This window comes from Pteronotus mesoamericanus, unplaced genomic scaffold (assembly GCF_021234165.1).
Source record: "Pteronotus mesoamericanus isolate MK-2021 breed Mesoamerican mustached bat unplaced genomic scaffold, CSHL_Meso_final scaffold_36, whole genome shotgun sequence".
NCBI lineage: Eukaryota > Metazoa > Chordata > Mammalia > Chiroptera > Mormoopidae > Pteronotus > Pteronotus mesoamericanus.
In genome coordinates, this window is record NW_026555313.1 from 13091181 (window position 1) to 13115655 (window position 24475).

At 36.2% G+C, this 24475-nt stretch overlaps 1 protein-coding gene and 1 pseudogene across 1 annotated transcript in view; one reads left to right on the forward strand and one right to left on the reverse strand.

The window, feature by feature from the left end:
• Positions 1–24475, forward strand: part of DDX10 (DEAD-box helicase 10) — a 286609-nt gene that overhangs the window by 33213 nt on the left and 228921 nt on the right. Inside the window, exons 10-13 of the mRNA XM_054592588.1 lie at positions 12025–12126; positions 13278–13365; positions 17366–17454; positions 20256–20739. Of these exons, the coding sequence (XP_054448563.1) occupies positions 12025–12126; positions 13278–13365; positions 17366–17454; positions 20256–20739 (763 nt within the window). The remainder of the gene's footprint in view (positions 1–12024; positions 12127–13277; positions 13366–17365; positions 17455–20255; positions 20740–24475) is intronic.
• On the reverse strand, positions 5341–6061 carry LOC129086073 (mitochondrial import inner membrane translocase subunit Tim17-A-like; annotated as a pseudogene).

The following is a 24475-nucleotide window of genomic DNA, read 5'->3' on the forward strand; positions in this document are numbered from 1 at the left end:
ATGACTGCGTATTTATAATAAGGGATATCTATGAAACACTGATGTTTAATGATTGAAGACACACTACCTGGAACAAAAAGCACCTACTTATGTTTAATGATTTTCCAGGATGGCCAGATTTTTAGACTATAGATTTAAATTCTCATGCGTGCAGAGACTCATTCTCCAGCAGGTTTGCTCTTCCATTTTCCTGCATCTCTTTCGGCAAGTGGCCCAGGTGTCCTCTGTCCCTTATTTACCTCCTGAAGTCCCTTTGGTGTTTAGTTCTTTTAAATATCTTTGTGTCCACATTTCTCGGATGGCTTTAAAGCCATTTTTTTCTTTTTGTTTGTGTCTAGTGAATTCTCTTCTTGTTTGTGTCAGCTTAAGTGAAGGTTTTTCATATCCTTCTATAGCCTAAGAAGAAGGTAGAGCTCTTTCTCTTTGTTTTCTAATTATCATAAAATGGTTGAATGTTTAAACATTTTTGAATTGATTTACTTTAAGCCCATAGGCTGTTAAACCAGGGAGATAAAGTGTACTCACTTAAGTGCTTTTCTTTAGAGCAACATGAGAAGAGAGAGTAGTACAATAGTGAAAGATAAAAACTTTAAAAAATAGGATATATATACTAGAGGGTTCAAAAATAAGTCTTTTTTTTATTGCGGTTACATAATTTGAATAAGGAATGGGCTTAGAACTGGCTTGTGTATGATGTCTTTCTACATTCAGACAAACTTGCTTTTGGAATGATGACATTTTGATTTTAATGGGACCTAAGTAAATGAGACCTAGGTAGAATAGCAGCCTTGTTTTCCATTTTATGAGAAGGTACATGGTGTGTCAGTGGTTTTTGATATCTTGGATACATGTTCAGATTATCTTTCATAGTGAGATAGTCAGAAGTTCTTAGTTGTGGTTGTTAGAATGAATGTTCTTCCATTGTTTAATTCTCTTCAACAAATGTGTAATATGTATGAATTTGTACAGGTACCGATGTACAGACTTTGCACATTGTGGAACTGTGGGCCCCTAGGTAGATAAAGTTGGATCAAGTCTCTCACTGGCACATTGGACCGGGGGAATACAGGCTTTTAGATGTGCCACTGGTGTTGCCATGAGTGGATAAACTGATTCCTTTATAGAATACATTTAGTAGTATTTAAAATTATTCTTCCTATATGAAGATTATTGAACATCTTAGTGTTTCAGGAAGATGTCCATGAGGGAAAATATTTCAGAGTTTTTGTTTCTTGGAGAAATTGTTAAAAATGTTAATGTAGTTCAGCTCTGGCTGGCGTGGCTCAGTTGGTTGGAGTGTTGTCCTATAACTGAATGGTTGCAGGTTTGATTCCTAGTTGGGGCGAATACCTAGGTTGTACGCTTGATCCTTGATTCCTGATCCTAATCTACATTTTTCTCTCACATTGATGTTTGTCCCTCACCTTTTCTCCTTCTCTAAAAGCAATCAAAAAATGTCCTGGGGCGAGGATAAAAAATTTTTTAAAAAAAGTTATGTAGTTGAACATGCCATGAAATTGGTCTTAGTGGCTGGAGATGAAGAGGAGGTAGAACAGCATCACAATTGTGTTTTAAGAGAGAGAATACTAATTTGAAAAACTATTGTAATGCAATTTCTAATGTAGCCATTAATTTTTAAATAACAAGCCTGTTTGACCCTTCATAACCAATTAAAAACACTTTGAATTGACACTTCAGATGTATAGTGAATGGAATGGTTTAGGATCTGTAATGTGTATTTTTTTCCTTTGTCAATTTAGTAAAAAATGACTAAACTGCAGTTCTTAAAGTTACCATTAATGGGTTTAGAGGTAATTAGAAAGTTTTGTGTGCCAAGAGCCTGGATAATTGAATTGAATAAAGGCTAAATTAAAATTTGAAACTAATTAAAATCCTTTCTGTATGCTGTAATTAAAACCAGGTTGCCAGATAGTGTTTGCTTTTGGAATCGAGCTATGATACATGAATATAGAGAAATGAATTCAGTGCTTTATGGCAAAATAGTAACATTTGAGGAAATAGTTTTTTTCCCTTTCTTTCTGTGTTTTAGCTAAGTGAAAATAAAAGGTGGTTCATGTACTTGTTGCCCTGAACTACTTACTCTGTTTTAGTTTATTCACCTGTCTAAAGTTTTGATCTTTAACCACTGAGAAAAGTTTCAATTATTTTCCGTAATCATCCATACCTTTTTTTTTTTTTTTTAAAACACAGCGATCTCCTTTAGAGACAAATAAGGCAAGGGATCAAAATCTGGTTTTATAAAGCTGTATTCTGTGATATTTTTACCACTGATTTTCTTTAGGGCTTACAATTTTTGGTACTCACAAAATCAAGCTCTTCCACTTCTTACAAAAATGCTCAGTTGAAAATAATGATTTGTGAATAGAAAGTGGGTATACACCAGATACTCCTAATTTTTTAAATGCTTTCTTTTGGGAATGGACGGGGTCTGGGGGTAGAAGGCAGGTCTTCGTGTAACTGTTTATATTAGGAGTCTATATTACTCTTTTGTTTTCCAGAGTAGTGGTAAAGTCAAGGGCTATTCCACCTCCGCCTTATTTACCTTGGCTGCATTTTTCTGATTTTGTTTGGGAGTGATTTAGGTGATTCCGCTAGGGGACAGCAGAGGACAGTTCTTTTCATTGCATGCTCACTGACAGCAGTTTAGATCAACAACAACACATATGCAGATGAAAAGTGGTTTAAATTTCTAATGTGAATATCCTGTGAAGAGTTTATAATGCTTGTTTTGTGGAAAATACTGGTACTTTATGGAATAGATAATGAAAAAAATTTAAATGTCTAATTGTTTGTAAATTAAAATAATAAAAGTGAAAGGACAATTTCTGTGAGCATTAATTTACTGAAGCTTACTATGTGTATCTTAGATTTAAGATAGGAACAATCCTTGCTAGTGAAAATTCTTACTATTTTCATTCCTTTAGCTTAGACTTGTGGAATGCATCTAAAGTCCATTCACCCTATATAGAGGCTGGTGCTTCTGCCTTTGTCTGTTAGTATCTAGCTTAAAAAAAAAAAGGTTTAAAAACAAAGGACAAAATCAGTTCTTTATTTTGCATCAAGAAACATTGAGGAGCTGGGATAGAATATGACCAGTCTAGCTATCGAGGTAGGTAAACAGGCTGGTATTTCTTACGAGTCTGTTATTTCCCAGGCAGTTCCCCCTTGCTTTCTTGCTGTCCTCAACATGGAAGGCAGAGCAATCCTTGTAAAACACAAGTCAGATCATGTTTCTCTCTGATGGCTTCCCATTGCACTCAGAGTAAGAGCCAATGATCTTCTCGACTTACACTGTGCATCCCCCCTCCAACGCTTTTTCCTATTATTCTCCACTTGTTTGCTATGCTCCACACTGGTCTTGGTGTTTATCCTACACGCCAGGCATGTTTTTGTCTTTGGGCCTTCATATTACTTGTTTCTTCTGGAATGCTTTTTTTCTCAAGTATCCATATGGGTATCTTACCTTGCCCCAACCACTCCTCCTTACCTTCTCTATATACTTTTTCATAGCACTTAACATCTCTAAATATACTAGAGCATTTACTTGTACTTATTGTTTGCTTTTGTTCTCTTTCCTAAAATATAAGCTTCATAAAGGCAAGGAAGTTTGTCTTCTTAACTGAGGTACCCTGAGGGCTTAGAACAAAGTCTGGCTCAGAGTAGACATTTGAAATAACACAATTAGTTTCTCAAGTCAGATACATGAATTAGAGATTTTATCTAATATATTAACTATTTCAGTTTTACAAATTACCCCTCAATTTAGTGGCTTAAAGAATTGTATATTATGGTTTCTGTGGGTTATCCAGTCTCTAACTATTGGCCAATCATATGTCCTTAATCTATTAAAAGTTAGTTCAGTCTCTGTCTGTCTGTGTGCGCGCGCACACGCGCATGCTTGCATTACAGTCAGAGTGTCACACAGCACTTTGGGATTCAACTGGGTATGGACCCTTTTCCAAGCTCACTGATGTGCTTGTTGCTAGGATTCCTTTCCTCACTGACTTGCTCAGAGGTGACTCTCAGTTTCTTTCTACATGGCTTCTCTTTAAGGCTTCTCACAGCATGTGGCTGGCCTCTTCAGAGAGAGCAAGTGAGAGAGGAATGGGAGTAAGATGGAAGCTGCAATGTCTTTTATGACCTAGACTGGGAAGTCACATTCCGTCTTATCAGTAGTATCCCAGTGTTTGCACAAATTAGCACAATTCATTGTGTAGTTGGTGACTACAAGAGCGTGAATACCAGGAGGCCTGGATTTTTGGTAGTCATTTTAGAACCTGCCTAATACACCTCATATCAAACATTAATATTTTCAAGGAAAAATGTAATCATGAGGTATATGTGAAGCAGGAAAAGGTCTGGGGCTTTCAACACAGTTGCACTGTACTGTTCTTGCACATTAGGGTGTGCTCTGGCTCAGACCAACCACAGAGTCTCTGAATGATATGTGTAACTTATCACTTTCACAGATGGGCCGGTGGTATAGTCAGTTATGAGGTCGATCGTCGTAACCTACCTCTTGAATCCATAGACTGTAAACAAACGTGGTGCATCTTGTTAATAATATCTCATAGGTGAGGATTGTCACACTAGCAAATTTTCAGTGTTTGTTCCCAAGGAGGCCTGTCACTAGTATGTTCATGAGGAGATTTGACTATTGCTTTTTATTTTTTTAAGCCAGGAAGACTTGTTGCTTCTGCACCCACACAGGGAATGCTTGAATTGTAGCTTAGCCACTTTCTAACACTCAATAAATATCTGAGTGAATACATGAACAAACTCATTTAATCTTTCTAATACCCTCATGGAAGAGATCTTCTTATTAGGGAACTCTTACTCAGAGATTATGGGGTAAAATGTGTCAAGGCTGACTAAGGAAGTCCAAAGGCTGGGATTATACTCAGGTCTTTCTGACTCTACAACTCATGTTCTTGCCAGTGTGCCCTAAGGAGCTGGTTTTTTTTTTTTTTTTAAAGTAGTATTATTTTAAAAGAAGGAGCAAGTTCTAGGAGTCCAGGAGTCTTTATTGTTTGACTAGCAGAACACAAAACCAGGCAGAAGTCCCCAAGGAAATGATGGCCAGTCTCACTGCTGTTTGCCCTGTGGTCCTTCATCCTCTCAGCACATAACATGTTTTCTTTTAAAAATGTTAGACATTTACTTTGACCACTTATGCAATAAATAAATGGATTATCTTTTAACACCCCGCCCCCATGCTCCTTTAGAAAAAAGTGCTAAATGTCTCTTTGCAGCCTATTTGGCCATAGTTGTCTCACCTATGGTTTTACAAACAGTCTGCAACTTAATGTTTTGAGAGCCTTAAACTCTAGCTCTCTCTGTTAGAGAAGTCATCTGATACTGCTGATAGTCTCCAAAAGGTGAGTATGGTAACTGGGCTGAAGGCAACTGGGAGAGTCCTACAGCAAACTGAAGAACACTGGGAAATTGTGCAGAGGCTACTCTTCAATTAAATCTAGAATAAAGCTAGAAGAAATCTTCTAGTTTCTTCAGTTAAAGCTAGAAGAATGCTGCCCATTGCGGCTGAACCCACCATGGCCACTAGTCCATCTCCTGTGGTCAGGATGGTTCCTGTTAAGACTCCACTTGTGATGGAGTTCTAGAGGTCCTCCTTTTCTCTGACTTGAACCATACTGCAGTTGATCATGGAAAACAGATGCCCCCAGATTGCAAAGTTACCTCCCAACTGTGGAGCCCTGGTTTTCATAGCTCTCAACCTCCTTGTAGTCGTGGTTTACTCCCACGGGAGAATTGTGAAAACTTTTGATTGCTTGAAAGATAGCACCACCTATCATACCCATTGTAAAGACCCGCCCTAGTCATGCATAGTTTGCTAGAGGCAAGGCTGTTGCGGATACTCCACCGTCTTGACCCCAGAGCAATTGTTATTATTTAATGAAGTATAGTGGCTGCTTCTCCCGTGCAAGGCTTTTAGACTGCTTGAAAGCCAGGTACTTGGAGAAGTAAGGTAGATCACTTTAATTTGATGTCGTTCATGATCATGCATTAAAATAATATGCATTTTTTAAATCTTTATTTGGACATGACAGAGACATATCCCACAGTTGATCAGACACGGTCCTTAAAAGTCCAGAAACTTGGGTTTGGCTCTGTCATCTGATGGCTATGTAACCTTGGAAAAGTTATTAATCTCTCTAAGTCTCAGTTTCATCTCTTATAAAATAGGGTTAGTTGTAGCTAATGCAGTATCCTGAAACTATAATTTTAGGTGGTATCAATACTGCTTTTAAATGGGTTTTCTTTTTGTTCAAAATCTATTAAAAACTTAAGTCTTAAAAATTTTTTGCGGGGAAAGTTGATAGTGTTTAATGATACCCACATTTGCCCTGGGAATGCCATAAATCCTTGTTCTCAATCAGTTTTCTGGAAGTTTTTCCATGCAATATATGTTAACTAGTTTGGTTTCTTTCCAGTTATTCGATGACAAACTTCATCAAACAGTCAAGCCTGTTGCAGTATACTTGTTCATGTTTCCAAGATCTTTGGCTGCAGATGTATTTCCCTGTCTTTGTCTTTCTTAAACCTAGTGTAGAGTCTTCAGATATTCTGTGAGTCAGAGATACCCTTTTTCCTGAAATAAACTTTCCTTTGTACCATGTGCAGGAAGAACAGAACAGCTGGACTCTGATTCCTATGGGTGTCTGTCTGCATGGCTGACTGCACTGTTCTCTCAACAGTGGCAGGAACTCTTGTGGCTGTTTGCCACAGGTAAGGCTGAGGCATAGGGAGAATAGGAGAAACAGAAAGGGGGAAAAAAGAACAGCCGTGGAATACAGAATGTGACCAACAGTTGTCTCCATTTTTCTTCTTGATCGGGCTTGTATTGTGAACAGTCTAGTGTATTAGTAGTTGCAGGAATAGAATTTTAGGTCCTTAAGAGACTTGGATTCTATCATTCAAACTGTATAACTTATCAATAAAAATGTGCTATATAGTGATAAAATGACTCATTGTCCAAGGTTATGAATAGTAAAACTAGGATTTGAAATTAGTTCTTTTGACCCCAAATCCAGTATTTTATCTGCTAATACAGCAATTTTCAACCTTTTTCACCTCATGGCACACATATACTAATTACTAAAATTCTGCGACACACCCCCCACATTTTTTTTTTTTTTTGCTGATCTGACAAAAAAAAAAATAGATACAATTTTGATTCGTTCACTCCGGATGGCTATTATGTTGGCTCTTGTCATTTTTTAATTCAGCAATCTAAGGGAAGAGAGGTCAGTGCCTCTGATTCAGTAGTCAGATATGTTGTAAAAACCCTTGTGACATACTGGTTAAAATTTGCTGTAGTAATGTAACTCCTCGTGGATCTTTTACATTTGTTTATACATCAAATATTTAGTGACCAGATTAGGTATAAATATGTTAGGTATGGAAGGCAAATTTGCCCATGTCTTCAAAGGTAATGGTCAGAATAAGGAAATATGCTAATATTGGTAGGACTAGGGTGTGTTAATGAAGTACGAGTGATGAAAAAAACATGTAGATTATTAAAACCGTATAAAATTTTTTACTTTTTTAAATAACTTCTGTTTTATTATAAAAGTAATGCTTACTCACTGTACACATTTTAGACAATGGCAAAACAAATACCCAAATCCCGCCACCTAGAAAATTTTCATGTGCAATATGTTTGTGCATTTTTAAAATATTACAAAAATGGAATTATTCTAAATACATTCTTTTATAATTCGTAACCTGGAGAACCAAGCTTGGAGAACTAAGCTTGGAGAACTGAGCGTGGCTAGGCAGTTGTGAACTCTGCCAGATTATGCTGCAGCAATAGAGGTATGAATGAGCAAAATTAAAGGACACTTAAAGACTCAACTAGAATGGAGTTTGTGTTGGGGAATCTGAACTGAAATAATTGAGGATTAATAGTCCTTGGGTAGTTGGCAACTGTTGCCAGAATGGCAAGGCTTTTTTTTCCTTCCCCTGTCCCTAGTTTGTTTCAAGGTTATCTCAAATGGAAGAATTACCATTGGATTCCAAAAGCCAAAGGTCTGGATCCCCTAAATTAGCTAGAAATACTAGTGAGCTCTAGGATGTAGAGGCAAGTTTCCTAATAGCAAACAGTCGTGATCAGTCTATTGAGGGTCCTTCTTTCTGGCGGGAATCCTGGTATAGTTGAAAAAAAGTAATGGGTCAGAAATTAAAAGTCACTGATATATAGTGATCAGTTCCCCCCTAATATCTCACTCCCCCTTCTTGACCTTTCAGGAACTTTATTTTTTATTTGCTTCCTCCATTGTTTGGATGCTTTTAAGTTTGGAAAATTAATGTAAGATGAAGCTCTGTATAAATTCTAAAGAGCTATATAAATTTAACATGGTATTAATAATGATGGTAAAAATGAGATTGTTGTTGTTTCAGATTCTGGGCTTTTTGTATGGTGCCTAGACTGTTTCTTAAAATAATTTCTCTAAATATATGGAGTTTTAAAATGTAGGTCATATAAAGTACATTTATTTCTCTTTATACATAAACTTAGCCTTGGGCTTTGGATATTGCTTTTGAAATCTAAGAGCTAGCTCATGGGTAAATAAATGGTTCTTGTAAGCATTAAAAAAGAAAGTGAAATGTGCTTATGCCTTCTTTTTAAAAGTGCTTTTATTTTTGAAATAGAAGCTTACCGGGTGTTGGTATGTGGGAGATAATCTATGCTTCATTGTTTCTGGGAAAAGCTTTGTGTTATGTAAAATAGACAAAATGGCTAGTGGTCTTTTTATTAGATACTTACTGTGTGTGGTTCAGCTTTAGATTTTTTCCCCCCATTTTTTCCTTTGGGAATCTTATAAAATTTCAGTGTTGTGGTCTGTCTTAACCTCATGTACCGCGCGTGCGTGCGTGCGTGCGTGCGTGTATGTGTGTGTGTATTCTGTTAGCTAGTTTTAAACTGTTTGGATATGGCAGTCTTGTGACTTTAATCATTCCCTCAGATTCTTCCTGGGAGCATGAATGAGTTGATAAGATAGATACAGACTATTAGACTTACTATTCCTGCTCATGAGTCAGTCTGAAGAACAGGAACCTTTAGTGGATGCCTTTTTAACATCCCCGCACTTCCTCTTTACCCATTTGCCATAGTTCGGGCCCTGTGTAGAATGGGGGACTGTTTATTTTCTTTCCATCTCTGAATTTGGCTGCAGGGTGTTAAAAGGGTTGCTTATCCTTAATCCACTGAATCCCCTTCCTTCCTGATTATTCTTTGGGCCGCACAAAATAAGCCTTTTTACTGACTATATCTCAAGTCTAGCTGCCTTGAGGGCATTTTAGTAGGTGTACTGCATAGTGGTCAGTATTAACTAATTTCTGTCCTCTTCGATGCTGAACTGGTCCCTGGTGAAATCTTGGAGTCTCAGAAGTTGTGATGTCTCTTAGATATCTTGTCTGCTCAGGTTGTTTCCTCACTACTTCATCTATGAATAACCTCTGCCTTCACAGTTAGTTTAGACCAACACTGCTTAGGGGAATGCTTTAAACTCATATTTCTTCATAGGAAATGAAGATGAAACATTTGAGTCACTAGTCTGTATTAAAATACAATGAAGAAGGTATTTGCTACTGGTTTTTCAGTTATGAAATCTACTTAGTAAAAGGAGTAGATACAGGATGGAGCAAAAAGTAGGTTTACAGTTTATGCGAAAAAATAATATAATTATTAATAATAGAAGAATAAACTGTTTTGTGCACTCACAAGTGTAAACCTACTTTTGCCCAACCCTGTGTATGTTCAGCCTTTCTTTAATACACAGGCATTTAGAATATATAGAAAAAGCAAATAAGCATAAAGAAGAGAAAACTTGACTCTCTCAACTACTGCCTTTGCTCCTTGGAAAATTGACTCTCCATAATGTTTGATAAATTTTTAATCATTTTTTAGGTCTCAGCTCTTAGACAGAGGTCATTCCTTAGAGCAATTTTCTTGACTCCTAGACTACATTCAGTAGAAGTCTTCCTTACATGTTTTCATAGCTTTCTGCATGTCTTCTGGAATATTCATACCACTTTACTGTTGCTTACTGGTTTTAACATCTGTCTGTAGTAGTCTGTGAGTTCTGTGACAGCCAGAACTACGTCTGTTTTATTACTCAGTTTCAGTGCTTGGAATATAGTGGCCCCTTAATTTAAAAAAAAAATTATGAATTAACTTAAAACTTTTAACAGTTTTGGTTTATTTCATACTTTCCTATGTGTCTGTGTACAGGTAAAGATACACACACACACTTAACTTCTGTCAAGGTATTACACTGGAGTTTCACTTCATCTGTAGAAGTGGAAAAAAGTCAACGTGTGGAGTAAAAATTGCCCTTCAGTCTTTATAGTGCAGAAGAGTAAGTCAACAAAGTTTTTCCCCCCAGTGTTCAGTAATAAAATTCTGCTTACATACGGTGGTATTCAGTCTTTGTCTATAGAGGCATCCAAAGATTCTTCCAAACCAGATTCTAATGTACTTTTATAGCAATGTTTCCTGCTGTTTACTTATATATCCTGGCTTCAGTTGAGTATCTCCTATTGTTAGTTCAAAGTTTGCCTTGTATTTTCTGGTTTCTGTTTCTTTGTTGGTGTCATTTTGCCCCTTTGGGATACCTTGGCTTTTTCCTTTCTATTTTCAAGGCTTACCTCAAATTCCATCTGCTATGTGTTTTGTTTTGGTTTTTTTTCCTTCTCTGGGTAACCCTGAGTAGTCTCTTTTCACTTCTGAGCTCATGGCATTTATTGCCTGTAGTTGATCTTTGACACTTATTTACCATTTTGGGGCTTTTTCTTAAATCTCTTGCTTTTGTGTATGTGTATCTTTTCTAGTCAGCTGGATTGTTAGATCACTGAAGACAGGGATATTCATCTTCTGTTTCTTTTTTTCTTCAGTTTATTACAGTTTGGCACAGTTTCTCAGTAAATAGTTTATTTGGTTAACTATAAAAACTTGCCCCTCTTATTTTATGGAACTCTGAAGAGGGTGCTTTGTGATTACTTTATTTTGTGCATGTTTAAAAAAATTTCCACAAATACCCAATTCTACTCTGTCTCACTGCTTGATGTAATAGCTGATACCTTAGTGTCAGCTATTACATCAAGCAGTAAGCAGAAATCTGTATTCACATAGCACAAGAAGCTTAAGTAACCGTGGGTACCTTGTGGCCTGCTTATGTAGAAATTTCTGATGGTACAACATGACATAAGATTTTGCTAGGTAAGGGAGAAGAAGTAGATGGATTGGAGGCAAGTTTTTACCTGGTAGAGATCCATTTCTTATTAGTCAAGTCCTTGGGAAGATGATTAGATTTCCTTAATGTGTTAGGTTTCATGTTTATTAAATGATAAACTTTATTACATCACTCTAGTGCAGCGATTTTCAACTTTTTTATCACATGACATACATAAACTAATTGCTGAAATTCTGCAGCACATACAAAATATAGTTTTTGCTGATCTGACAAAAATAGAGGCATAATTTTGATTCATTCACACTGGACAGCTGCTGTTGTGTTGGTTGTTGTCTTTTTTTTTTAAATTTGGTAATCTAAGGGAAAAGAGGTCAGTGCCCCAATTGCATAGTCAGGTATTGCATGTTTTAAAAATTCTTATGGCTCACTGGTGTGCCGCAGCCCACTAGTTGAAAATTCACTGCTCTAGTGATTTGAATGAGAAATTGTCTCCTTGACATAGGTAGAAAGCTATTTAAGAAATTCTGTTTAATTGATTTGTTTATTAGGATCTAGATCTTGTATTATGGTATAGCCACAGAGTCACTAGGTATTAAAAGTGGTGATGAAAATTTGAAAAAGATATTTGGAGCCCCAGTTTTCTGTTGTCACAAAAGTTAAATAAAATGGTATTCCTAATACTTACTTATTAATGAATTTGCTTACTTGTTGCCTGTTCATCAAACTGTTAAAATATAAAATGTAGCTTGTATTGATGTGGAAGAGATGTTATTTGCTTTTTGTTTAGGTATAAAGAGGATGGCGAAGCTTTATTAATTTTGCTTCCCTCAGAAGAAAAAGGGATGGTACAACAGCTTCTCCAGAAGAAAGTGCCTGTGAAGGAAATCAAGTAAGAACTACTCTGTGTCATGATGTTACTGTTTGGATAATGATGGCATGAAATTATTATGCTTAATTCCTACCTCTGTTATGTTTTGCTGTGTAGTTTGTGTCTTGTTTTATAACTTTTTCAGAAGGCTGTTGGTGGAGAAAATAAGATGAACAATAGAACTTGGCTTTAAGAGACACTGATGGTTAAAGGAATTAAATCTCTTGGATGAAAATTTTCAGGATGAAAATTAATTATCCATTTCAGAGGATTGTATTCCCCTGTCATTGAAGATATTTAGATTTTGCATTAGCAAAATTGAACAGAAGTTCACTTGTATTGGGGTCCTTGAAACACCCTTGTGTTTATTTGGAGGAAAATAATTGGGAAGGTTGTTTAATTTGGGGTAGGAGTGGGAAAGACTTTAGATGAAACAAGATTGGCCGTGAGGTGGTAATTGTTGTCTCAGTGAGAGTTGTCTACCTTTGTATATTTTGAAATTTACTGTAATTACAAAAAAACAACACAACCTAACTAAAACCACTTCCTCTACCACTGCCTATGATCACCTCAGCCTTGTGTGAACAAAGTGGTTCAGTCTAAAGTCAGGAAAACAAGTGGGTTTCTTTTGTGAATCCCATACCCTTGTAAGAATTTCACTTCTTTCTGTATCCTAACTGGGCAGAGTTAAGTAATAGTTCTTTTATATAATGCCTAATATTAAGAAAAGGAAAACTGTATTAATGTCTCTTGGCCACTTGTTTATTTGAAGTTGGTTTTATGATATTTGACTGAAAATGGTAATATACAAATGACATTAGATTTTATTTATTCCATTTCATTGATGATTCATCATCTCCCACAAAAGGCTACTTTCTAATTTTACAGACTTAAGTTACCAATGCTAATTGTGTTATTAACCTTTGTATCTTTCATTCACTCAGCTTGGGTGTTTACAGATCTTTGACCTTTCATTTCTTTTTCCTGTATTATTAATAATATGCAAGAGAGTCAAATTTCTGTGTAATGTAATTTCAGTCTAATCTGGTTCATAGATGAGGAATAAGGTTATAGATATAAAAATACTAAGGAAAAGAGGAAAAAGCTGTGTACTAGTTTTACTTTTGAAAATTGAAATGTCTTAGTTTAACCTTTATCTTTTTGTTACAAAGAATCAATCCAGAAAAACTTATAGATGTCCAGAAAAAACTGGAATCGTTTTTAGCTCAAGATCAAGATTTAAAAGAAAGAGCTCAAAGGGTAAGTCATTTTTTGAATTAGATACCTTCGTTGGAATGGAACCTATGTGTAATAGAGTTAAATTCCATCATTTTCTCATACTTCTGGTTGCATGGTTATGCGTCAGATATTCAAGTAGTATAATTTTCAAGTAAAATTAGCTTATTTTATAACTTTTAAAAGACTATGTATATGTATTTCTTGTGGTAACCTAGGAAAACGTCTATTACTTTTTCATTGAAAGTCCTGTAAGTGCATAGAGACCTGATTTCTAGTATACTTGAAAAATTATGAACATTTGACTTTTTCAATAAAGTTTCTGTAACTTCTGACTGTACTTTCTTGACTGTAAGATGAACATTTCGTTTATATTATATTAAATTCTAGAAAGCATAACACTTTTTCTAAATTGTCTTTAGGACTGAAATTTTAGTCTATAAATATAACTTAAGGTTGCTAAATTACTTTTCTGGACTTTGAAATTCTCTTGATTAGCAGATCTAAAAAGAAGGGTCACTTTTAGTTAAACTTATTTGTTAGTTCTTAGTGTCCCCAGCAGTAGATTCTTTTGAAAAGAAAGATGTGAAATTAATTTGCATTGTGAGTTCAGCTGTCCAGTCTTTGAATTGACAAATATTTGAGTCCTTGTTATAAAGTCCTTCATTTTCACCACTCTTTTACTTATATCATAGTTATGAGATTTACATACCAAATCTGCATCTGGACTTACCATGACATACCAGCAATGAGTGAGAAAGTAGGGATTCAGACATTGGATTCTATTTCAGCAGATAAAATGGGAGGAAGAAAATAGAAGAGAGATGGAAAGGACATCCTAATGGAAGAAAAAAGAAAAGCTCAAGCAGAAAAACAGCCAGTAGTCAAGCTTTTATGTTATGGTTTTGAAACTGGATATTTCCAGCAAGAAAGTTTTATTTAAAGAGCAGGTTTTTGTTATGCTTAAAAAATTATTTATATTTTATCAAATTATCATCACTGTGCTCAAGTAATATGATGAAAGCTGAAATTTGAGTACTTACTATGTGCTAGGCACTTAGCCATGCATGACTTCTGTGTGACAGTTTGTGAATTGTTTTAATCTTTCAAACTGTGACATAGATTCGATACAGATTTGATTTTACAGATGAGTACATAGTACTTTAAGAAAATTAGAAATGGTCCAGGCCCACATGGCCATTAAGTGGCAGACCTCAGATTCCATTTCAGGTCTGCCTTTCTTCAGAACTTCATGATAACCTCAGGAGAAATTATTCCCACAATATATGAAAACCAAACAATGAACTATGCAAAGTTGCACTTCTATAAGCTCCTTTCACTGGCAATCTAATGAAAAGCCCTTTAAACACTTTTTTTTTTTTTTAAAGACCTTCTGGACGTGGGTATGTGTGAATATACGTGTTTTGTCTAGCAGAAACAGTTTAAGCTAGAAATGAAAATCTTTCTTTTAAAGCTTTGGAAATATTATGCACATTTTAAAATAATATACATAAATTCTGATATGTTGCGACTTAACCACATACCTAGGAGGTGATTCTTGTTATCAATTGGGAAATGTGAAACACTGGAAGGATATTGTTTCACTGGTTTGTGCAAACCACAAAACGAGCCTGCCAGAACAAAGATTATAGAACAGCATATTGAAATAAATGATGTGATTTATTGGGTTTCACACATGGCTTAGCAGAATGGCTAACTGTATTCCCAGCAGCAGCAAGCTTTCTAGTTTCATAGAAGTGATTTTCTAGCCTTTGGTTTTAATTCGGGTAGAACAAAAGTGATAAGCAACTTTGCTGGAAGTGATGTGCAGGGCCCCTGGGTCTGAGGGTCATTGTATGGGGCCAGCTGAGGTGGGAGCCTGGGCTCTGATCCTGCAGAGCCTGACCCAGGGGTGTCACAGATGGGGAAATAAACACGAGTTGTCACAAACACTTCTCTGTCTGCCAGGAGAGGGGACATGGCTCTTCCCTCTAGTGGAGAAGGCAACCCGAGCCCCTTTTTCCAAAGGCTTTTATTGAAAAAGTTAACAATGGGGCTAGGTAATAGGAATGTACAGGTGATCTTTTTTACAGCAGTATGTTACTGTTTATAGAAAATAGATGATATTTTGAAGAAAACAAATGGCAGGAACACATTGATTTACATGGGTCCAATAGGAGACGAGTAAACATGAGAGCGTAGTAAACATAAGAGCTCCAGGGGTTTAGGGTCAGGGTCTGTGAATAACATAAATTTCCTTCCCAGAATGAGCTGGTTATCATAGCTTTTGAGGGAAAAACAAAGCATGCTTTAAAGAATTTACTTCTAGGCCTGATTTCCCTTGGGACCCGCCAGATCCAGTTTAGGACTGTCTCCAGCATTGTTTCAAGTCTGAGCCAGGTGAGGGGAAGGGCAAGACAACCAGGAAGTAAGGAGATTTCTTTGAGATAGAATGAGAACCCTGGTCATATCCAAGCTGAGCTGAGGGGTGCGGGTCTGTTTGCCCTTTCTCCGTGTCTCCCAAGTTGTTTTTCCCTGATGCCATTTCAGCTGTGCATGTCTTAGGTTGTCCCCTCCATCGAGGGATCTTACCCGTCATTGACTATCAGCCGTCTCCCAGGTCCAAGCAGGGTGATGTGAGGGAGGCAGGGGCTGTGCCCCTGCCAGGGAGACAGGTTTTGTCTCCTCAGTGGCCTGTTTTCCTAAGGCCTCCTTGATTAGTTCCAGCCTTGGGGCCCTCTTGCCTGTCAGTGGGGCTACAGTTCTTGAAACCAGACAGGACGTTTCCCAGTATAACTTGGGTGATTTCTTCCTGGGATGTCCAAACTTTTGGTGTCTCTGGTCCACCCTGGGAGAAGAAGAGTTGTCTTGGGCCACACATTAAATACACAAAACTAATGAAAACAGAAAAATCTCAATGTTTTAAGTAAATTTACGATTTTGTGTTGGGTTGCATTCATAGCTATCCTAGGGCACATGTGGCCCAAGGGCCACAGGTTGGACACTCCTGTGATGATTGTAGGGGAAAAAATTATACTTGAACCGGAGCCACTCATGTAGACAGAGAAAATGTAGACAGAGAAAATGATATGAAAATTTGTGTAAATGGTTCGAAGGAAGGATTATGTAAAGTTAGAGAAAATGTGAAGTTTAGAAATATACATTGGAAATTAAATATACTTTATAAAAATTCATTTTAAGATCTAAAAATAAAAATGCCTGCTTAGAGTGTTTTATAATCTTTTTCGCCTGTTTATTTCACAAACTGACCATGTTTAATTTTTGATTTGTACTGCTCTTGGCATATAGTATTTAAAAAACAAACAAACAAGAATATATTGCATGAGGACAGATTACTTGAAATTTTAATGATGGTGAATTACTTGAAATTATAATAGAAAAGGAATAAACTTGAGGAGTGAACTTGTTCCTGTCATGATTTTATTATGTTGAATTTAGACATAGTAAAATTGTATTTTGCTAGAAAACTTGTCTTTTACTACAGTAATAATTATTACTAATAATGAGAATTTATTGATACTTTCCGTATTCTAGAAGATAAGCCCTGGTGTTCTTCATGAATTTTCTTATTTAGTTCTCATAATACAAGGTGCTATTATGTCTGTTTGATAGATAAGGGAACTGACAGAGAAATAAACTTTTTCAGCAAGTAAAATATAGAGCTCAGATTATCATGCGTATTACTCCAAAGCCTATGTTTTCCCCCATTACATCATACTGCAACTGAATGATAATAACTTAGAGAATAGTTTCCTGAGAAGATGATATTCTATATTGAGTTGGCTTGATGAAGCCAAATTTAAAGTCTTTTTAATATTATAGTTCTAAAAAGGTAGGGTTTTTTTTTTTTTTTTTTTTTGTGGAATGGGGAAGATACAGTCAACTATTTTTGAGGTTTTTCACTACTGTTGAATATATTCCTTTGGCTAATTTTATCTTTAATTTTATTTTCTATTTCTGACTATCATTATGTCATATATTTAAACCTTTTTTACTTTTACAGTGTTTTGTCTCCTATATACGTTCAGTATATCTAATGAAGGATAAAGACATATTTGATGTAAGCAAGTTACCTGTACCTGAATATGCCTTGTAAGTATTCATGTTATACTTTTCTTTTTTAAAGAATTTTATTTATTTTTAGAGAGGGGAAGGAGGAAGAAAAAGAGGGAGAGAAACATCAATGTGTGGTTGCATCTTGTGCATCCCCTGCTGGGGATCTGTCCTGCAACCCAGGTTTGTGGGCTATACTGGGAATCGAACCAGCAATCCTTTGGTTCGCAGGCTGGTGCTCAGTCCACTGAGCCACACCAGCTAGGGCTCATGTTATAATTTTAGTTGTGAATTCTCAAAGTTAGAGGGAATTTCCTTGAAATCTGGTTCTCTGAGAGTCCTAGTTTAAACCCCTCTACCTAAGGCTTAAGAGAATCTTTTAAAGTTCTGCAGAGAAAAAGATTCTATAAACTGGAAAACTAATTGAGAATTCAGCTCTTATTAGGAAGAAGTTTCTTTTAAATATAAAGTCCTTAAAGTTACACTGGCAGCTTCCTATAATTTGGTCTTAAAGGAGGTGGAGAGCAAATGATAAGCATTCTTTGAAATCTTTAAATGTCTGCAGTCCTCTCGTTCTCTGAAATGCTGGCCTGCATTACAAAAGACAGTTCTTTTCATGCTTTGGATAAACTCTTCATCAGTTCCTCCCTTATTTTAGATTGGTATTCTATACTGCTTATTGCCTAACTATTCTTTGTGTCTTAGTATTTCTTATAGGTACCCACAGTTATCATGGGAAAATGTTCCTTTTTAGTAACTGAACTTACTATTATGTGAAAATGGAACTCTTGGTCTTTTGGCTAGTATTTGTAGGATTTTTTCCCTAACTTTTTCAGCTATAAAGGAGGAGTGTCCATTTTTCAGTGGGGTTCTACCTGTGGAAGAAGCATTGACAAAATCTAATAGAAGCACCCTTGAGGTTGATCATATGTTGAATTTCAGCGTGAAATTTCCCAGTCTGTGATGAAATACTGTATGTACTTTCAAGGCAAAGTCTGTATATTTGGCCTGCTCTCCAGGAATTTAAGTCTTTACCTTTGAATTGAATCTAAAGAAACTTGTATCTGGGTGAGCTGCTGCTTTCTACTCTTCATGTTAGATTGCAAACAGGTAGTTTGTTGGTTGTAACATTTTAGAACTATTTAAATTGCTAGATAACAGAAGTAAAGCCACTGACTTTCTTGGTAATGAATGGAAACAACATGCCATAGATAGTACGTTTTTGTTTGTTTATGTACCAGTTACTCATTTTACCATTTCGGAATACTAATCATGGTTAAGGTTATTAGCTAATTTTTGTGCTCCATGAAGTTCTGTCCTGACTTAGCTGAGATGTTAGCAAACAGGAGAGACCCAGGTCTTTTAACACAGTGAGACCCTATGTAGGGGACATTTTATTGCCAGTAAATCTCATCTGTTTAAAGTTGAAGATGCATGCTTTTTACTGATGATGCTTAGGGAAGGCAGAAAGTTAACTTCGGAGCCAAATTATTGGTGCAGTTTAATTTGTTGTTTTTAGTTAATTTTTGTGGATTCTACTCATAGAGCTATAATTTTCTTGCTCTATAATTTCTTTTAGAAGACTTTCATACCTAAAGCAGTGCTGTGTATGCAGGATATAATAAAGGTTTAAACATTATTTTTCTAAAGAAACATTTTGAATACCTATTATGTACAGTTTATTGTGCTAGCTGTTAAAATTAAAGAGGTATCCGGTATACTCCTACCTGAAGGGTGCTCTAAGTTTTAGGAGCTGAGACATAGAAATGTAACCATAATACACTGAGAGAAGTGAGTTGATATGAGCTTGTGATCCTAATCCATAGCTCCTATAACAGTAATAATGACAAGTTCCCAGTAGTGGCTGCCAGTATGCAAGGCACTATTTTAAGTACATTGCATCTATGGACACTTTATTCTTACAACAACCCTGTGATGTAGGTACTCTTATCATAGGGTTTTGAAAATGAGGGAACTGAGGTGAAGGGAGATTAATGTCCTTTGATCACTTGGCTATTAAGTGGCAGAGCCAGGATTTAAACCTTAACAGTCCTATTTATGAATCTACACTTTACACCTTATACTTCACATTTTCTGTGAATCATGTCTTACAGGAACAAGGCAGTGGATTCATGTTATAATGTTAGGTGTTTATTACAGCAGACCTTGCTTTAAGGGTTGGTGTCCAATCTATCAGTGGGAACTTAGAAGCTGGAAAACACCTGATCATGAAGTGAATCTTGATATTAGAGGGAGAAAATAAGTTTTTCTTGTCTTGTGGTCCCTGGTTTAAAAATCTCTTGGTAGTGATTATGTCATATTGTGTTTCTCAGAAGGGAGGATGATGATACTGGAAGATTTTTGTTTTGTTTTGTTTTCGTTGTTGTTGCAGAGAACTGTTTCATTCTTTCATGGTTATGTCTTTTCCAGCTTTAATATTTAACATTTTACAAAGTGTTTTCATATGGTTAGTTTATCAGAGCTCCACAATAATTGTAAGATAGGTCTGATAGGTATTGTCGTCCCATGTTTGAAAAAGCTGAAAGGGTTAAACTTGAAATAGGCAGATCTAGTACTTGAATCATTTTTTTGTTTCTGGTCTCATGCTCTTTTATTTTATGACATGTTAACCTCTTAATGAAAAATGGGATGTCTTCAGTGTTTTATGACAGGTATTCAGTATTTTCTGGCTTGCCTTTTTTTTGTATCTCTGAGGAACAAAATTTTCTTTGGAGAAAAGATCTAAAAATAGATCTCAGCTCTTGAGAAACTCTTTCATAATAACCATAAACAGGTTATCAGTGTATTGAGATAACTGGTTTTGTTTGCCCATATTTTAGGTCTCTTGGTCTTGCTGTGGCACCGCGGGTAAGATTTCTTCAGAAAATGCAGAAACAACCCATCAAAGAATTGGTAGTGTGCCAAGATAATAAAGTAAGTGAGCTAAGGGCTCCTTCCCTCACCAATGATGAAGTGGAAGAATTTAGAGCCTACTTCAGTGAGAAAATGTCCATCCTTCAGAAAAGTGGAAAAAGACCAGGAGACACAGAGTATGGATTGGTTAATGGCATTAGTGATGAAGAAAAAGAGAAGGAGGATGAAGAAGAAATAGAAGGGAAACTGGGAAGAGCTAAAGAGTATCAACCGGAATCTGTCCCTAGCCCTGATGAGTCACCAAAGAACAAGGAAGCTCCTATGCAGTTCTTGGCCAGAGATGAGGAGGAGGAGGAGGAGGAGGAGGGAGATGGACTTGATGCTGATTTCTTTAAGGTGAAGCGGCACAATGTGTTTGGCTTGGACCTTAAAGAGAATAAAGCTTTACAGGTAAGTGTATTCCCAGTGGAGGGTCTTCTACTATTTCCCATCACTTTTTATTTTGTTGCTTTGTTGCTTTTGAGCAACTATGGGAAAGCAAGAACTAGGAAATATTTGTAAAATGACTTTCTTTGTAGTGTACTCTTTCTTCTTTGTCCATATTTACAGATTGGTGCCAAAGAATTCTCACTTTTTTAAAATTTGGGAACTCTTGAGAAGTTTAATCTTCTCATTTACTGGTATTCTGATGCATATTTTTAAAGTAGCCAGACTCATGATTCCAACATCAAGGAATATGATTGCGTTTCATGGTTTATTGTGAAGATATTTCATTGTGATTCTTAATATACTACTTCTCTTTTAAACAATTACAGATGTCCCTTACAACAGTTTAATCTCTGTAAACATGAATTTTACTTTTTTAAAAATCTTCACTTGAGGACATGCTTATAGAGGGGAACGGAGGAGAGGAGAGAGGGAGAGAAACATTATTGGTTGTATCTCATACATGCCTTGATGGGGCACCGAGCCTGCAACCTAGGCTTGTGCCCTGACTGGGAATCGAACCTGCAGCCGTTTGGTTTGCAGGATGACACTCCAGCCAAATGAGCCACACTGGCCAGGGCATGGGTTTTACTTTTAATGAGACATTTGCATTTGGGTACCAGTATAGTGTCTTAAATAGAAAACTGGCACTTCTATTTAAAGGCCACTTATAGGGGGAACCCAAAACAACACAGAATTTATTTATAAAAAAATTGTATATTTATTCTTATCTGTTTAAACCTCAGTCAGCTTCAAAGTACTCCATTTGATGCAATACACCGATTAAGACATTATTTCTACTGTGCAACACAATTTTTGAACTCGTCTATTTTGATGCCTTTTAGTGCTTTTGCTGTTTTTTGTTTTACCTCTTCCACATCAGCAAAATGTTTCCCTTTGAGAACTTTTTTTATTTGGTAAAACTGACAAAAAACGTCGCTCTGGGTGAGATTGGGTGAATAAGGAGAGTTGGGTATGGGTGTCACGCGTGTTTGGTCAACATCTGCTGAACACTCAGCACCCTGTGGGCAAGTACACTCATAAATCACCCATCAGGATACGGGCAAAAGGCATTGAAAGAGCCTTCAAAAAAACTTCACTAAAGCTGAACACAGCCTCTTACAAAAGCAGCTGGTACACTGATACAGATGGGTTCCTAGAACACTCATGTAGCAGGGAAAGTCTGTTTACAAGGGGTCAGTCCTTCAGAAGATAATTCCATTTTTGGGGGGGGGGGTCCCTGTTAATATAATTTCTGTGTATGTGTATCGCTTATGGTATTGGTGTCTTTCCTGTTGATTTCCAAGATGTCCTTAAACACTAATATACTGTCCCTGGCTTTTAACTTGTTTTGTGGCCCTTGTCCTACAGAATTTGTTTGTCTGCCTTCCCTACTAGATTCTAAATTCCTTGAAATTAATGTCTTAAAGACCAGTGTGTGTTCAGGACCTGGTATAATGTATAGATCCTGTTGCAGATTTCATAAATGGTTCATGAATGAATGAGTGAATTACTAAATTTCTTATTCTTTTACTTTGATAGTTTTGTTTGCTGTGAATTATAGAATTCATATGGAAACCTATATTTTCAAATTATATAAGATGTATGTGGTTGACTTATAATGAGTCAAAAGGTTTCTGTTGTTGAGGTTTCTATAAACATGGGTTTAAACATCTTAATTATTTGACTCTCAGTGATATACCTGTGAATGCCAATCTTTGTAATTTAAATAGTAAAGGAAAGTATCTAATAGTAGTGATGTAAAAATCTTAAATTAGAATATGTTTGCAGGTATTAAATACTTGGATGCTCTATTTTAAAAATTGGTTTTAGAGAGAGAAGAAGGGGGCAGAGAGAAAGAGATAAACATCACTTTGTTGTTCTACTTACCTGTGCATTTGTGAGTTGATTCTTGTATGTGCTTTGACTGGGGATTGAACTCACAACTTTGGCACATCTGGACAGTGCTCTCACCAACTGAGCTACCTGGCCAGGGCATGCATGCTTTTTAAAAATATAATAATTTGGAAGTATTATGGAAGTAATGTGGCATATGTGTCAAATGCGAGGAACCTTTGGTGCAGAAAGTTGGATTCTGACATGCTGATAAATGAATTTTTTTCCCCTTTGTCTTCCTGCACATTCCCTAGTACTATACACAACGAGTAGAGTTGAAATTATTTGTTCTTTAGCTCAAATAGAAGGCTTAATGCCGGTTTTTTTTTTGGGGGGGTGGGCATCGTCTGATCTTGTCAAGTATACCTATTATCTGCCTTTGAGTTTTCAAAATCAGTATGTATTTATACTCAAATTATTATTTTTATTTTTAATTATATTTTGCAAGGCATTTGATTTTTAGTGTGATTTTATATCCGCAATCTCAGTAAGCTACCCATTTTAGCTTTTGTTCTTACATTTTATATTTTAGTATTATATCATCACCACAGTCTACTTCTTTTCTTTGCTACCTATTTTTAAGGATAGGCCTTATAAAGTAATGAGAACCAAACAAACCATAAACAAAAGGGGACATGATACTATCATTTACACATGTGAATGGGTGCATTTCCCTTGGGAGACTAAGGAATTTTTCAGACACTGCTGGTTTTGTTCCAGTATTTTTGTTTCTGTTTCAGAAATTGTTTTTAGGGACAACATACCAGACACCCAAGCAAGCTGTTTTTATTATGTATGTCACAGGCTATTCAGTTTGTCTTCATTATCTTTTTCTTTTGCCCTCTTGGAAAAAGGACATTTGTCAAACTTATTTGAGGTTTGGAACCTGTGGGAACACATTGGATTACAGATTATAGGGAATTTATTTAATCATAATACCATTGTCATAGATTAAAAAAATTGATTTGGTGTTTTATTATATACCAAATACTTTCCTCAAAAGTTCTCATTTTATCCTCATGACAGGAGAAAAGCAGGTGTATTTAAAATTTTTCAAAGTCCCAGTGGTAGAGTGAGTGATGACAGATCACATTCTCTTTCTGATCTGTCCTGTTGTCCACCATAATTTGTGTGTAATTTGCTTTCTGTAAAGGGGCGATGTGAATGTAATTGAAAACACTGTGAATAATTTTGGTCTACGTATTATGTGAAGACACACAGAATACAGAATTAATGTTTACTTCTTTAGACTTGGGCATGAATGGAGAAGAGAGAGGTACTGAATGCTAGGTGCAAGTAATGTATTCTGGATTATTGCCTTGTCACAGTCTTTGTCTGTCTGACACAATCATAGAATAGATAGAGAAACAGATTTCCTTAGCAATGGAGAGGGAATCCTGAATAGTGGAGCAATGAGAGAGATGGGTAGAAGAGACCCCGGTTGGGGTGAACAGTACTATGTCAGTAAGGGAAGATTGGTTTGTATCCCACCATAGGGAAGAGAGTTATGTTTTGACTAATTTTATTGGCTGTTGGATGTTGAGAAAGTTGACCTGCAAGGAAAGTGTTACGGAAGAGTGTGAATATGTAATTAAAATGAAAATGATTTTAGTACATTTTCTTAAATATGAGAATGAAATCTCCAAGCATATACTTTTGTCTTTCATATTCTATAATTTCTTTTTTAATAATATCACAGTATAGATTTACTGTATTTTTTCCATTACCATTTATCCCCCTAATACCCTCTTCCACCTCCCCACCCCTGACTCGTGCAGTCACTGCATTGTTGTCTGTGTCCTTG